The sequence below is a fragment of the Natator depressus genome, chromosome 2, assembly GCF_965152275.1.
Source record: "Natator depressus isolate rNatDep1 chromosome 2, rNatDep2.hap1, whole genome shotgun sequence".
Taxonomy (NCBI): Eukaryota; Metazoa; Chordata; order Testudines; family Cheloniidae; genus Natator; species Natator depressus.
Genome location: NC_134235.1, coordinates 198973754 through 198990734, shown reverse-complemented (window position 1 = coordinate 198990734; position 16981 = coordinate 198973754). Strand labels below are relative to the sequence as shown.

Genomic DNA, 16981 nt, shown 5'->3' with positions numbered 1-16981 from the left:
ATCTTTGAGAACTGATAGAGGATGGTTGAGGTCCCAGAGGATTGGAGAAGGTCAAATGTACCCACTTTTAAAAGGGGAACAAAAAGGACCCAAGAAATTATAGATCAGTCAGCCCAACTTTGATACCTGGAAAGATACTGGAACAATTATTAGACCATTCATTTGTAAACACCTAGAGGATAAGAAGATTGTAAGGAATAGCTAGCATGGATTTGTCAAGAACATACCAAACCTCCTTAATTTCCTTCTTTGACAGGCTTAACGGTCTAGTGCAGCAGTTCTCAAACTGTGGGTCAGGACCCCAAAGTGGGTCGCAACCCCATTTTAATGGGGTCACCGGTGCTGCCTTAGACTTGTTGGGGCCCAGGACTGAATCCAAAGCCCAAGGGCTTCCGCCCTGGACACCAGGGCTCAGGTTACAGGCCCCTTGACTGGGGCTGAAGCTATTGGGTGTCAGCTTTGGCCCCCTCCTGCCTGGGGTGGAGGGACTCGGACTTTGGCTTTGGCCTCCCTGCACCCGGGGTGGCGGGGCTTGGGCAGGCTTAGGCTTTGGTCTCCCTCCTGGGGTCCTGTAGTAATTTGTGTTTTCAGGAGGGGGTCGCAGTGCAGTGAAGTTTGAGAACCCCTGGTCTAGTGGATGGGGGAAGCAGGAGTCATGATATATCTTGTTTTTAGTAACACTCTTGACACAGTCCCACATGCATTCTCATAAGCAAACTAGTAAAATGTAGTTTTGATGAAATTACTATGAGGTGGGTGCACAACTGGTTGAAAGACCCTACTCAAAGAGTGCTTATCAATGGTTTGCTGTCAAACTGAGGACATATACAGTGGATCCTGAAAAGAAGCAATCCTCGGTACAGAACTATTCAGTATTTTCAGTAATGACTTGGATAGTGGAGTGGAGAGTGTGCTTATACAATTTGTGGATGACACCAAACAGGGAGAGGTTGCAAGCATTTAGGAAGACAGGATTAGAATTCAAAACAACCTTGACAAATTAGAGAAATCTAAAAGCAACGAGATGAAATTCAATAAAAACAAGTGCAAAGTACTTCACATAGGAAAAATCAAATGTACAACTACAAAATGGGGAATAACTGGCGTAGTGTTGAAAGAGATCTGGGGGTCATAGTGGATCACAAATTGAACATGAGTCAACAGTGCACTGCAGTTGTAAAAAAGACTAATATTCTGGGGTGTATTAACAGGAGTCATAAATAAAACAGCAGCGTAGTGTCCCACTGCTTCCCCATTGCTGAGATCTTTCCTCACCACAGTGAAAGGCTCCAGCAGTGGGGCAAGGCTCCAGCAGCTCCCACCTTGGCAGTGAGGAAAGGCTTGACAGCTGGGAGCTGCCAGAGCTTTTCCCCACCACAGTGAAAGACTCTGGCAGGGAAGCAATGGGGACAGTCTGTGGCAGCTCCTGGCTGTCAGTTCTTTCCTCGCTGCCTCCCCACTGCCAAGCCTTTCACCAATGTTGCTACGCACGGCAGTGTGGACACAGCCTGCTTTTCACTGTGACGTGTAGCTACACATACCCACGTACACTGCCGCCGGTGGTGTGCAGCATAGACATAGCCAGAAAGATGTGGACAAATTGGAGAGCGTCCAGAGAAGAGCAACAAAAATGATAAAATATTTAGAAAACCAGACCTATGAGGAAAGATTAAAAAACTGCACATTTAGTCTTGAGAAAGGAAGTCTGAGGAGGACCAGATAACAATTGCAAATACGTTAAAGGCTGTTATAAAGAGAATGGTGATCGGTTGTTCTCAGTGTCCACTGATGGTAGGACAAGAAGTAATGGGCTTAATCGGCAGCAAGGGAGATTTAGATGAGATATTAAGAAAAACTTCCTAACTATACGGCTAGTGAAGGTCTGGAATAGGCATCCAATGGAGACTGGAATCCCCATTTTTGGACTTTTTAAGAACAAGTTGGACAAATACCTGTCAAAGATGGTCTTGGTTTACAGCGCAAGGGGCTGGACTTGATGACCTCTCAAAGTCTCTTCCAGCCCTACATTTCTATGATTCTATAAATATTGAGGTGAGACTTTGGTGTTATTTAAATAAGTATCCTACAGTACAACACAATAGACTTAATTCCTGATTAGGAAATAGGATCTGCTATCTTGGACAGCTTCACCCCTGCAGAGTCCCACTGACGTACGTCTTAAAATAGATGAGCTGATCCAAATCTTTACATAGTGGGGATGTCCAAAGATTTCGTCTACAACTGTATTAATTTCCTTGTTTCAGCAGATGCTTATTGCATCAGGGTTTTTTCCCATTTTCTGGATTCTGGAGCTGTCAGCTTTTTGGATTTTTGTTGAGAATGAATTGCTTCATGGAATAGCATATTAACTCTGAGTAAAAGCTTATACACTTTTATAATTAGTGTCTTTATAAGTAAAAGGAAATTGCACTATTATCATGCTATGCTCTTTTGTTCTATGGCTTGAAGAACAAGAAGAGAGTTGCTAAAATAAGAATAAATCCTCATCCTCACAAGCTGCGAACATACAGTAAATTTATATTGTCATTAACAAGCTCAGTAGGAAAATCTTTTAACTGGACTTGTTCTCTTAATTAAACCAATTCCTGGTTTAAGTCAATAATAAGATTCTTGTGTATCTCTTAAAATTCAAAACTAATTCTGAAGTAAGTACAATAATTTCACTCATTTTGGTTAACAATGCATTGAAGAAGCTAGAGTTTTGCTCTTGTTCTGATTTATCCCATAGTGGTGTTTTTGTACCTGTCTTATACTTTATGAAAGCAAATATTGAAAGGTATAAACTTTTTGATAAGCTGGATGTTTTCCTTATTATTTTTAAGTTTCAACAAAATCCAGATGGCTCTGTTGGTTTTCTAAAAGTCAACACATTGCTTTCAGCTGAACATAGTTGTGTTTTTCTGAATAAAATATCTGCATCATTACAGGAATTTTATGTAGCTCACAAAAGCTTATGCTCAAATAAATTTGTTAGTCTCTAAGGTGCCACAAGTACTCCTTTTCTTTTTTTAGGAGTTTTATCTGTGCTAAATAATGAAGACATATAGTACAGTAGAACCTCAGAGTTACAAACATCAGAGTTACAAACTGACCGGTCAACCACACACCTCATTTGAAAGCGGAAGTACACAATAAGGGAGCAGCAGAGACACCAAAAAAAAAAAAAAAAAGACAACTACAGTACAGCACTGTGTTAAATGTAAACTACTTTAAAAAAAAAAGGAATAGCAGCATTTTTCTTCTGCATAGTAAAGTTTCAAAACTGTATTAAGTCAATGTTCAGTTGGAAACTTTTGAAAGAACCACCATATTGTTTTGGTTCAGTATTACGAACATTTCAGAGTTACAAACAAGCTCCATCCCCAAGATGCTTGTAACCCTGAGGTTATACTGTAAGGCAATATTGCTTTGGTTCCCATTCCATATCCATTATCTTTTATTATTCTTTGAAAGTTTAAAATTCTTGACACAGATCTTCAGCTACTTTAAATCAGCACAGGTCCATTTACTTTGGCAGAGCTATACTGACTTACAGCCACTGAGGATCTCACCCCTAATCAGTTTTTGTATATTCATTTCCAACGATATAATATGCAGCATTTATATAGATTGCTTATACATAAAAACTTTGAGATAATCTTTGTGGAAGAGAAAGGGTAACTAGATAACTCTTTTTATTGAGATTTTAGAATTAAATTAAATGATACAGGTTTTGACTAATTGAGAGAATACTTTTGATTTTGAGGTGTTTGTTTACTCCAGCTTCCCAAGTTTAGAAGATTCAAATTGATTTGTGGAAGTGCGCGCGCGCGCGTATCTATAGTGAAGACAGAATGAAAAAAACGCCTTAAAGATGCTTAAAGGTGAAATTGATGATTGTCCATCAGGCTTGTTAGAGAGGAATAGTGTAAATCTAGTTTCCACAGCAGTCCCACAAAGCATAGCTCTCAAGTCTGTAATTTAAATAAGGAGGTGCAGTTATAAGAGCCAGAAAGGGGCATGTAGTTTGTTCAGTTTTCTGCTACCCTCTTGCCCAGTCCATGGATCTTTCCCGGCACACTAGTATCAAAATGTGCCTCCTTGCTTATTTTAGCACAGATTGGTGTTGCGTGCTAACACCTGATTTACTAGGGGATTGCTCACAGTGAGATAGGGTAAACAAGATTTTTATGTACCACACACTACCTTTCAGGTGGAGTATGAAGTAATGTGAATCATGGATGGTCTTATACCTTGCCACAAAAGGGTTTACATTTATTTTCTGTTATTCGGTTGTTAAGTTTCAACTTGCAGAGGTGAAAAAAGGTTTAAAAACTAGTTAATTCATTTTATTCATCTCCCTGATAGTGCAGGATTGATCCTTACAGTTTGTAGTTTCATAGGGTGAGATTTTGTGCTGCACCTGTAAGAATTGTAGCATGGGGTAAGATGGGCTAAGGTGACTTTAAGCCACTTTTGCACCCTCCCAATCCATGTTGTGGCTGAATAGGGACCAAGCGTGATTTAGACAGGCTGCCCGAGGTTTGTCCAATTTACAGCAGCCTCCTGGATCTTCCATATGGACTGCAGTAGCACCCACAGTCTCCACAGTACCATGTGCTGTGGCTCTGCCCCTACATGCTTCTCCCAACCCGCGATATCCCTATTTCAGAGGTAGGAAAGGGGTCCTCCAAAGACAGGCTGAAACAGCAGAATTTTCTCCCAGCCAGAACTCAGGCTTTTAGAGCTTATTTACACAGCTCCGGCTCTGTTCATCTGGCATACAGAGGCTGGAGCTCACCCATAGATTTTAATACCAAAGTAGACCCATTATTGATTATTTAGTTTAATCTCCTACTTAACATAGGCCATAGAACCTCTCCAATAATTCCTGCATCAAGCCCATAACTTCAGTTTGAGCTATGGCAAATATTTTAGAAAGATATTTAATCTTGATTTAAAGACTTAAAGTGATGCAGGTAAATTGTTCCAGTGGTTAATTATCCTCATTTTGAAAAATGTGTTGCTTATTTCTAGTGACAGATTTCAGAGTAGCAGCCGTATTAGTCTGTATCCGCAAAAAGAACAGGAGTACTTGTGGCACCTTAGCGATTAACAAATTTATTTGAGCATAAGCTTTCGTGGGCTAAACCTCACAAATTTATTTGAGCATAAGCTTTCGTGGGCTAAAACCCACTTCATCGGATGAAGTGGGTTTTAGCCCACGAAAGCTTGTGCTCAAATAAATTTGTTAGTCTCTAAGGTGCCACAAGTACTCCTGTTATTTCTAGTGGTAATTTGTCTAGCTCAGCTTCCAGCTGTTGGAACTTTTTATGGCCTTGTCTGCTAAATTAAAGAACCTCTATTATCAGAAACATTCCTTCCTTGTAGGTACTTCCAGACAGTGATCACATCACCACCTAACCTGTTCTTGGATAAATTTAACAGATTGAGCTTCATAAGCTTCTCACCATAAGGGAGGTTTTCCTGAGCTTGGATCATTCTTGTAGCTCTTTCTGAACCCTTGCCAATTTCTCAAAACCCTTTTTGAAGTATGGACATTAGAGCTGGGCATAGTATTCCAATGATGATGTCATTAATGCTGTATGCCAGATTAATTCCACTTCCTTGCACCTACTCAATATTCCTTTCCTTATACATCCAAGCATTCCATTAGCCTTAACATCACACTGGAAGCTCATGTTCAAGTGGTTATCCGCCTGACCTCTAAGTCCTTTTTAGAGTCAGTTTTCCAGGACACAGCCCACAATTATGTATGACTTGTGTTCTTAGTTTCTAGATGTATGATCATATATTTGGCTGTATTAAAATACATGTTGTTGAAATGATCCCAGCTTAAGATCACTTAAGATCTGTATAACACGTGTCCATATCGTTATTCACCACTTCACCAACTTTTGTGTCACCTGCATACTTTACCAACAATGATTTTATATTTTCTTCTTGATGATTGATAAAGATATTGAATAGCACTGGGCTAAAAACAAATACCTGTGGTACCACATTAGAAAAACCCCTAATGGATGATGATTCCCCATTTAATATTACTTTTTGAGATCTATCAGTTTTTATTCTATTTAATTTCTGCTACATTGATTTTATATAGAGTGCTTATTTTTTAATGTGAATGTTTTGTGGTGCTAAATCCAGTGTGTTACAGAAATCTAAGGATGTTATGGCAACACAGTTACCTTTATCAACCAAACTGGTAATCTCATTAAAAAAAATGTATCAAGTTTGTTTGACAAGACCTATTTTCCATAAAACTATATTGATTGGCATTAATTATGCCAATGTCTGTTACTTCATTATTGATTTCTTCCTGTATCAGTTTTTCCATTATTTTGGCCTGGATCAATGTCACCTATCCAGCCTGCAGTTACCCAGGGTGTCCCATTTAACTTTTAAAAATACTGGCACATCTTTAGCTTTCTTCCAATCCTCTGGAACCTCCTTAGAGTCTGAAGATTTGTTAAATAGCAACATCAATGATTTAGAGAGCTCCTTTGCAATTCTTTTAAAAATTCTTGGGTGCAGGTTATCTGATTCTGCAGATTAAAAATATTTAATTTTAGTTCCTGTTTAATGTTTAGTTGCTGTTTAACATCCTCCTTAGCTACTGTTGGAATAGGAATATTTCACTGCCACTGTAAGATGTGACTACATTATCCAGCTTCCTTCCAAATGCAAAGAAGAGAGATTTATTGAGCACTTCTGCTTCTCTGTATCATTAATGAATAATATTTGTTATTAATAAAGTATGACATTTTAATAAAGTCTTGTGGTGTTTGATCTCTAGCATCCATCTGTCTGTTGTGAGAAACAGGAAGCCCTGAGGCAATTAATTTTTTGTACCTTTATGACTTTAATCTTTATGTTGTACATTTCATTAGAGTGCAGTTTTATCTGAAGCAGTTTGTGGGCCAGTTAACATTCATTTGCTTTTAAAATTTCATCCTATTAGTTATGTGATTTAGACAATTTTTAAAATTAATGATGATCAAACTAATTTTTTAATTTATAAAACTATAGGTGATTTGATAGCTTCCTATTTAGTTCACATACCCGTGGAAAAAGCTTTTAAACTATGAGAAGTGAGTTTACAGTGATGGGAATGATGTAATCTGAAAAGCCTCTTCTGTAAATAAGTGATGCTTTTTCCAGTAGAATCCCTCCAAGTTATTTGCCACATGAATAAAAATTTCACTTAGCCTTCTCTATTACTGGTGCTTGGCATTTTGCTGGAGTTGGTTGCTTAAAGAAAATCCAATTTCAAGTTCTTTTGACCATACAAAATAATCTGTTTAGAGGAAGAGTTTTGCTGTGTTCATTCTAGAGATTTGAGGAGAGAGAAAAGGTCATGAATCACCAACTGGAGCAGAAAACTCTATCACTATATTAATCAATACTATTGATTCTGAAGTGGAAAAGAAAGCCATCATTCCAAACATAATTTTTTTATTTTATTCACTGCCAACTTTGAGTTTTGCTTTCCATGTAAGTAAGATTGAGAACTGTAAGTTTTATTTCATACAATTATTATTATTTTAATTCACTGCAAACAATGCTGTACTGCTGCATTAAACTTTAAGGCTGAAACTTTCAAAGCCACTGAAAGAATTTTGATGCTCAGTTCCCATTATTTTCAGTGGAAATTGGGTATCCAAATCTCTTAGGCAGCTTTGAAAAATCTCAGTCTAAATGTTTGCAGTGTTAAATTTGTCATGTCTAAAATCAAATACTAGCCAAACTTCTTCTCTGGGTGATTGCACATGTGAAGCCTGCTCTTTGTGTGCACGTGTCTGGCACATATTCACTGGAAATTTTTCCCTTAGTGATACCCATTGGGGCAGCACACGCACCCTCGGTTGATGCTCATCACTGGTGTAAATTATTATACCTGGTACAAATATCCCAAAATGGAACTGGTTATTCTGAGGATGGAACACTGGCACTTCACAGCTGACATACCTAATATACTGGACAGCACAAGAAATTTATTTTGTCTGCTGCTCTAGGTACATTAAGCAACAGCAAAATGATAAATAATGTGTGGTGTCTCATTTACAAATTAATAACTCTACAGGCTTCTATATCTGCCTGCCTGATAAGTTGTTTCTAGCTGATAAGAATTGTTAGCCGTTACTGTAATTATTACAGCTTAGGCTTCAGAAAGTGAACCTAAATTCTAAACCATGAATTATTCTGACAACTGATGGCTCAAAATTCCTACCAGCCAGTTATATCATTCAATTTGCCTTGTATGTTTTATCATTTAAAAATACAGTTTTGGAATTGGAATTAATTTGCAAACTGGGCACCATTAAATTAGGCTTGAATAAAGACTGGGAGTGGATGGGTCATTAAACAAAGTAAAAACTATTTCCCCATGCTAATTTTTTCCCCTACTGTTACTCATACCTTCTTGTCAACTGTAGGAAATGGGCCATCCTGATTATCACTACAAAAGTTTTTTTTCTCCTGCTGATGATCACCCACCTTAATTGATTGGTCTTGTTATAGTTGGTATGGCAACACCCATTTTTTCATGTTCTCTGTGTATATATATTTTCCTACTGTATTTTCTACTGAATGCATCCGATGAAGTGGGTTTTAGCCCACAAAAGCTTATGCCCAAATACATTTGTTAGTCTCTAAGGTGCCACAAGTACTCCTTGTTCTTTGTGCTGATACAGACTAACCCAGCTACCACTCTGAAACCTGTCACCATTTTTGGGCTGTGTTGGCCAGCCCTTAATTCCTTGATGGAATAGGGGGTTATCTGATACTTAAACTGCTGCAGCTCCCACAGACTGACTTTCTGCCACAGAAGACCCATAGCCATGGTTCTTCAAGCAAAAATCCAGAAGAGAATCAGAAGTTATATTTTTAAACCCTCAGATTACCTATTCTTAGGGCCTTATCAAATTCACGGCTATGAAAAACGCGTCACGGACCGTGAAATCTGGTCTCCCACCATGAAATCTGGTCTTCTGTGTGCTTTTACCCTAGACTATACAGATTTCACAGGGGAGACCAGCATTTCTCAGTTTGGGGGTCCTGACCCAAAAGAGAGTTGCGGGGGGGGGGGGGCAAGTTTATTTTAGGGGGATCGCAGTATTGCCACCCTTACTTCTGCACTGCCTTCAGGGCTGGGTGGCCGGAGAGCAGAAGCTGGTGGCCGCCCAGCTTTGCAGGCTACTCCCCACCAGCAGCAGTGCAGAAGTAAGGGTGGCAATACCATTCCATGTCACCCTTACTTCTGCGCTGCTGCCTTCGGAGCTGGGCAGCTGGAGAGTGGTGGCTGCTGACTGAAGGCCCAGCTCTGGAGACAAGTAAGGGTGGGAATTCTATACCATGCCATTCTTACTTCCGCACAACTGCTGACAGCAGCTCTGGCTTCAGAGCTGAGCTCCTGGCCAGCAGCCGCTGCTCTCCAGCTGCCCAGCTCTGAAGGCAGCGCCACCAATAGCTGCGCAGAAGTAAGGGTAGCAGCCCCCCCTACAATAACCTTGCTACCCGCCCACAACTCCTCTTTGGGTCAGGACCCCTACAATTACAAAACCTGACATTTCAGATTTAAATAGCTGAAATAATGAAATTTACAATTTTTTAAATCCTATGACTGCGAAATTGACCAAAATGGACCGTGAATTTGGTAGGTCCCTACCTATTCTGTTTAGCAGGATCTCATTTTCGTAATAATTTCTTTTGATAAATAATTCTCTTTTGAGAAAAGTTTGAACATGCTCAAATTAGTCTGTTTATTCTTGGTGCAGTTAAAATAGTTAATATAATAAGGAACCACTAAAGAGCTTTCAGTTATCACAGAATGCAGTAAGTTCACTAATAATGTAGTGGGTCCATGTGAGCATATTACATCTCTGCTCCAGGAACTGCACTGGCTTCTCACCTCCTCTGGTTTTAATTTATGAGGTTTGCTATGGTTTGGGATCTAGCTATTTTATGGCCTGTATGTCGTTTTATGTGCTATCGTAATGACTAGGATCCCTGGAGTGCTAGTTCCCTCTGGTGGTCTGCCGGAGCCAGAGTTTGCACCTTCAGATGCATCATTTCAGTCAAGTATTTAATTAAGACATCACTCGGTCCAGCATCTGATTGGCTCTGCAGAAGTGCTATATTGCTGTTTTTAATTATTAATAATGATAGCTATCTTTCATTCTGGGAAGTGTTATACTATATTATGAGTCATTTTAATTAATGGATTGTGGTGTTTAATTTACCAGTTAAGCCCAGATACTATGACAATAGGTTTATAAAAAGTCATTCAGAGAAAAATCGTCACAAACCCAGCTGAAGATATTGGGGGGAATGCAAGGAGCCTCTCACCCAACCTTGAATGGCCCACGCAAAAGCCTGTCATGGTTTTACTGCTTATTTATGTGTGCCTCCAGAGGTGCCCATTGACTCAAGGGAGGCAGTGATGCAGTGGCCTACCAGCATGCACAATGAGCCAGCTGTACTGAACGAAGCAGATTGCATCATCCAAATGCACTTGGCTGCTCAGGGTGAGATTGTACTACCCTGAAACATCATCGCTCCATGTGTGACAGTTTTGCTCCACATTATTCCCTATTCCTATTCAGGCCAGTGTCTAAATGTTTCAGTTTGACCCTAATTACATTGATCGTGCTGAATTAGAGTTGTAGCGTGGAATGAGTTATAGCCTAAATCAAGAAAAAAACCCTCCTTCTTAGAAGTAGTATAGCTTGAATTAAGTGTGGCATTTTCTCATAGCTAAAAGTTTGGTCCTAGCAAAGAAGAAAACCAGATATTCTTACTCTCTGAGAGTAACAGTGTGTTTATATATTTTGCTGAGGGTTTTTCTTGCACAAACATAGTGAATCATTAACAGCTGAAAGTTGCCTTAGCATTCTTGGGTATCATATGTAATCCTCATAATCTCTCAGAAACATTAGCTTGTTGTCCATTTTTGACAGCTGTCAGCAAAGCTAGAAAAGATGGGTAACTTGTGCTTTGTGGATTAGACAGATGGTATATACAGGAATACAGCTCTGAAAAATCTAATAATTCAGGTTTAGTGTAGTCTTGTGTCTGTTATCAATCAGACAGTTCAAAATATTAATGATCTTAGAATAATAAAGTAATTAAACCTGCTTGAGTACTAGATTCATTTCATACATCTTAATGAGAGCTAAATTTGAACGTGCACTTGTAAAAAAAATAAGAAATTATATCCTGCAAAAACAATGTTTTCTGTGTCTCCAATTAATATATTCTGTATTTAATTTTATAGATAAGTTTTCACTACAAGTATATATTAGTTTAAGGGATTTTTACATGATTTTGTGCAAATATGTTTCCCATTTCATTTAATTCTTGATGAGAAACCATCTCTTTCCTCCTTAGTTCCCTTCTCTGTCTTCCCCACATCAATTTAAAGTCATTTATCTGTTACTCTTTTTGTTATCAGTTGTTAGCTAGTAGTAATGCAAGAAATGGCCAGACAGAAGTACAAGCAAAACAAGCAGCCGTTTGTTTACTAGGGGCTTCTGCAACTCACATAGAGCTCAGTCTGGCCAGGTGCTGAACTCTCTGGTCTTGATCCAGAAAAGTACTTGACCACACACTCAACTTTAAACATTTGAAGAGGCACACTGACCTCAACGGGACTATGGTTTGCTGAATCTGGGCCATAATGCTTAGTACCTTGCAAAACCCTGCCTATACTGAGTTTAGTTCTCTCTCCAGCTGTGGGACTGGAGAGAGAGGCAACACCACACCATCTTTCACACCCCTCACTATACAACAACAGAACTGGAAATGGAGGCAATTCATGGACTCATCTTTTTCCCTTCAAACAGCTTGAGGCCATACAAATTGTAAAGTGTGTTCCAGGCAATAGCAATGTGAGTGCCCAGTACTTTCAAGACTAATATAACAGAGTAGTACTGCTGATAATCCAGTGTGAGTTACAGTAGGTTTTATGTAAATGACCTTAAAATATTCTGCCACAAATTAATCCTGTGGAAAAACTAGCATCTATTATGTACGTTCAGTCAGAAATATCTGTTTGTTGCAAAGTTCCTAACATTTTGAAATATACATTTTTCCCAAGAGCAAAACATTTTTGCAAAAGTTTCAAGGACTGATTCAGACCTGCACCAAAATGAAGCTGTAACAGATAAAGCCATGGTTTGAAGATATAAAAATAATGTTAATGTTAGTTCTTGTTGATCCTGTAATAGGATGAAAGCAATACAGAGGACTGATTGTCACAGTGTGAGATTAGTTACACCATACTCCTTTCCTAGTGTGTTAGAACTTCTCAAAGACTACATATGTTAAAAGAAAGAGTTGCCAGTAATTAATTGAAAATTAAATTATTTTATTTTATTAGATTATTTTAAAACTTGTTATCCTATTTCAATTAAGATTAGTGGTTTAAGATTGGGTATTTTTGTTTTGCCTCTTAAAATGTTTTGGGGTGAGGGTGGTGCTCATGAAGGTGAGAGACATCACCTGGTCTTAATCCAGGTTTACTTGGCAGCTAGCATGTCTTTTCCTGAGCTAGTGGAAAGCAAACTTTGTTCATAGTCAAATTTATTGTAAAAATTCAAGGCCATAGTCTCTGTCCTGCTGAAGCCACTTTGCAAAGCTGACATGACAAAAAATGCCAATTAAAATAGCTGAAAATAATTAGTGGAGAATTCCCTGGGGAAATTTTCCACTGGCTCTGCCATCTCCTAGGTCAGCCCACTCCCATCCCAAGAGTAGGGGAATGAGGGTACTTGTCAAAGATTTTCTGGGTGTGAGCATGCATACATGGTGGGGAGAGAGGGACGAATCAGAGCCTCACTATGCATGACTCTCCACTGCCACAGAGTCCATTGTGGGGTGGGCAGCTGAGGATTAGAGACCTGCAACCAGTTCCCTGCAGCAGCCACTGGTCAAAACATCCAAGCGCACCTCAGTCATAGTGCAGAATTGGCCCTAAAGCCACCTTCCTGATCCCCAAACATCAATCCAACCTTGAGTAAACTTGTGTATGCTCTGAACCCCATCATCCTGAATGTATTGCATCCGCACTTGCATTCCTTCCTCCCTGCTTGTCTTTGAATTTATTACTGGTGGGAAGATGGTTATGAAATGAAGGGGCAGGGCCTGTATACCTATCTCCTGTAGAATTGGCCTGCGTTCCTGCTAAGATGCTGAATGCAGCACTGTGTATCAAAAACTGTGGATCTGGGAAAACAATATATTCAGAGGTCTCCAACTACACATAAGAAAAGTTGTATTTTCATGGCTGTAGTAGGAGTTGGACATTGTAGCTGTGGGTCTACAAGTCTATCCCTAGTCATATTGTTAAACTGATTATTTGGACAGGAAATAAATACTATGGATGAATGAATTTTAATTTTTCACCTGGTTGATAATCTGTGCTGGGCAAATGTGTAATGAATGGTTTAATTGAGGCTGCACTCTAGAGACTGAGTCGGAGTTATGAGGAAGTTAATGTTTTTAAATAAAAATGATACATTAGTTTAATTCAGGTAAGGAATTCACTATTTCAGTTTTCCTTGCAGTCAGTTTCAAATGACAAAGTGGTCATTTTTGCATTTATTATATTTTTAATCAATTTGTGAAGCTTTTAAAAAAAAATTAAAAAAAGATGTTGGCTTTGGGATTCAACTTTTTTAATGTACCTGGGTTTGACATGTGACTGTTATGAACAGGTAGAATGCTTAGTTTTCCCAGGACAGAAAAAGAAATCTAATCACAAAAACCATAAATCTGACATGTAGAGACACGAGGGGGTATGGGATTAAGGAAAAATGTGTGTCTTGTTCATATCTATATGTTATTGCAAGACATTACTACAGTATTGTACATTATGGACCACATCTTCTGAGTCAGGGAATTTAGAGGTATGGACCTGAATCCCCAACCTGAGGCTACAGTGTGGCAATGAGACAATTACTTGACATCAAACTAGTGCAAGTATGTGTACACAAGCAGAGGAATCAAACCACTAGCTCATGGTGTAGACATAGCCATAGATGGAGTGCCACCCTGCATCCTGCCTTCCTTTGTGCAGCAGAACCATACTAGCTGCACTGCCTGGGCACATGAGGGAGTCAATTCTGTCCTTGTATGAAGAAGCTATCAGTGTTTTTATTCTAAATTTACCATATGTGACTTGAAACAACGGCGATGTAGGATGTAAGTTACGTTTCTTAAAGCAAAGTTCCATCTGTCCATTGGTATAAACAATGCTATGGTTTTGTCAAATTATCCATTATCTAGATTTAATGCAAAAAAGACCAAGATGCAAAATACATTTGTCAGAGGATAACATTTCATGACGTTACTGTTTCTATATTACAGCAACTCTCAAAAAGACCTTTGTATATAGTACAATGAATTTGATTGCAAGTACTGTGGCTTTTTGTATAGTAAAGATGGTAATGTTTTTATATAACCCAATAATAAATTACAACATGCTACCTTTTTCTTAGAGAATAAATGTACATTGACATGTTGGTTACGTTTGTATGACTGAAAACATGAACATTTGCCAGTATAGAATAAAAATGTGCAGATTTTTCACTCGTCCTTCAATTTGTTTTTTCATTATGACTTTCTTTTCAGTCTCTCATCTTTGCCTTATTCCAGTTCAGATTTATCAAAGCTTTTGATAGCAGTTCCAGGAAGCTATTTATATGAAATGTTTCTAGAAAATCTAACTCTACCATCATGAAAATTCAGAGTAAATACAAAGATATTAAATTCATCTTTTTCACCCTCCACAGCAATGGAGTTCCATGAAAACCTGCACAATATAGGAGCAAAGGAAGGTTTAAAAGAAAGGAAACTACAAAAAGCAGTAGAGAGTTTTACCTGGAATATTACAATTTTAAAGGTAATGTCTCTGGTGCTGGCAATTATGTTATTTATTCCATTCACACTTGGTCTTATAACTATATTGTCTTGTGTAGCTAATTAGTGGTCACTGTGTGATGTGATTTCATTTTTTACTATCATAAATTAGCTCAAGTATCCTGAAAGAGTAACAGGCTGTCAACATGAATTTAGACAAATACACTGAATTTTACCATTGTAATTTCTTTCGGGTTTTTTGTTTGGTTTAGTTTTTGATATGTTCTTTGTAAAACCTTTTAATGTTAACAGGGTCCCCTGTGGTCCTGAATATCCATATAGGACAATGATTATTGATTTCTGTGGAATAAATAGGGCTCTGAAGAGGCTATGCAGTTGTTCAAAATCTATTCAATGATTTGAAAAGGAGAAGCAGTATCGAGATAAATGCAGATCAAGAAAGGAAGTAAATACAAGTGTTGATCTTTCGTAATCTATAATGAATAGTGCTTAATGATGTATACATAAATGTATTAATACTTCTGATTTGAGTAACTGAGTATGTTTGGTTTAGAAATTCCCTCTGCTTTTTCTTACGCACATATTGCTTAAATTTTGACTGAACATGAAGTGATGTAGTATAAACAGTTTTCAAATGGACACTTCAAATAGTTAAAATGCAGAATGGTTTTCATATTTGTCATCTACAGTCTTTCTGCACAGTAGAGTAAAATAGTTTGATAGTTATCACAGCTGTCTCCCTTAATTTCTCCAATTCAGTCCTTCCAGCCTCAATTTAAATAGTTTTCTATTTAAATTTAATAGATTCCCAGTCCCCTGTCCAGCTGAGTACCTCATCCCTACATTAAACTGTGAAATCTATTTTAATTACAAAAATTGTTTCATTTCTTTCTCCCTCTAATGCATAGTTTTTAAACCCTCTTAATTGTTGAAAATAAATTTTCCTTCTACCCCCTTCTCAGCTTAGTTCTTCTCCCCACACTCATGTTGTTATACCCATTATAGAAAAACATTACATACAAAACCATCACCTACAGGTTGTTCTCCCACACTTGCTATCCATTTCAGCTGACAGATGCTGGGCTGTGCTTTTCAGAGTATTTAAGATGGCAGAAGTCCTCTTTGAGCCCAACTCTAGGGAGAAACAAAAATAGGTTAGATTCATTAGAGCATTCACAGGTAATAAATTCTGTCGGTAAGGTTCCAAGTTCTGTTTAAAGCTAAAGAGGCCAGATTGTCCTGCAGCTTCTGCTAGATCTGGTGGATCTTGGGTGAAGGAGGAACTGAAGCAGCATTCCTCTATGTCTTAGGACTCTGGGTGCATTGGGGGATCATGGTCCAACATTCTGGGGGGCATGAGGGGAAGGAGTTGTTATTTGCTGCACTTTTCTTTCCTGAGCATCAGAGATCAGCTTAGTTATTCCTACCTAATTTAATCCTGCCTGAAGCAACAATAACTTAGACTTCATGTCTGCATCCGATTCAGAGTGTAGGGAGTTTTCTGTAATTGCAGTGTCTGGTCAGTGGCATCCCAATGTCCGCAGGAGCCATGATGTTAGGGTTTGGGGTGGGAAGCAGAGGAGCAGTATGGTAAACCTGACCACTCACGGTACTGAAGGCCTGTCACCCTCACATGCCATGCCCTTGGGACCAACAAGGTTGGGAGGTGGCAGGCTCTTCCTTCTGAGGGGACAAAACTCTTTAATGTTCCTCCCACACTGAACTCCCATCTGCAGAAGGCTACCACTTGTGCCATAGAAAATGGTCTGTTTTGCTATAGCAATGAGCCATCCCGTCAATATCTTGTCTCTGTGTGTGGCAAATGATGATGGAGATATACCACACTGAAGATGTAAAACATTATTGAAAAGTGCTTTACAAATATTAGACAATCACAGCAGCCCTTTAATTATTATTATCCTCCCCATTTTGCAGATGGGGAAGATGAAAGACAGATAGGTCTTTCTCATCTTGCACTCTGGTAATCCAGGTCTCAGTCATAGACTTGAACCAGTCTCAGATACTTCAGAGTAAGGCGTAAAAAAAATCTGATGCCCCTAAATGTGGTACTGTCATG

General features: G+C 38.7%; 1 protein-coding gene across 2 annotated transcripts in view; it reads left to right on the top strand.

Moving 5' to 3' along the window:
• The window catches only part of PLCL2 (phospholipase C like 2), a 191373-nt gene that overhangs the window by 160466 nt on the left and 13926 nt on the right, over positions 1–16981 (top strand). For both annotated transcript variants that reach the window (XM_074945688.1, XM_074945689.1), the window contains one exon: positions 14817–14926. In XM_074945688.1, the coding sequence (XP_074801789.1) occupies positions 14817–14926 (110 nt within the window). The remainder of the gene's footprint in view (positions 1–14816; positions 14927–16981) is intronic.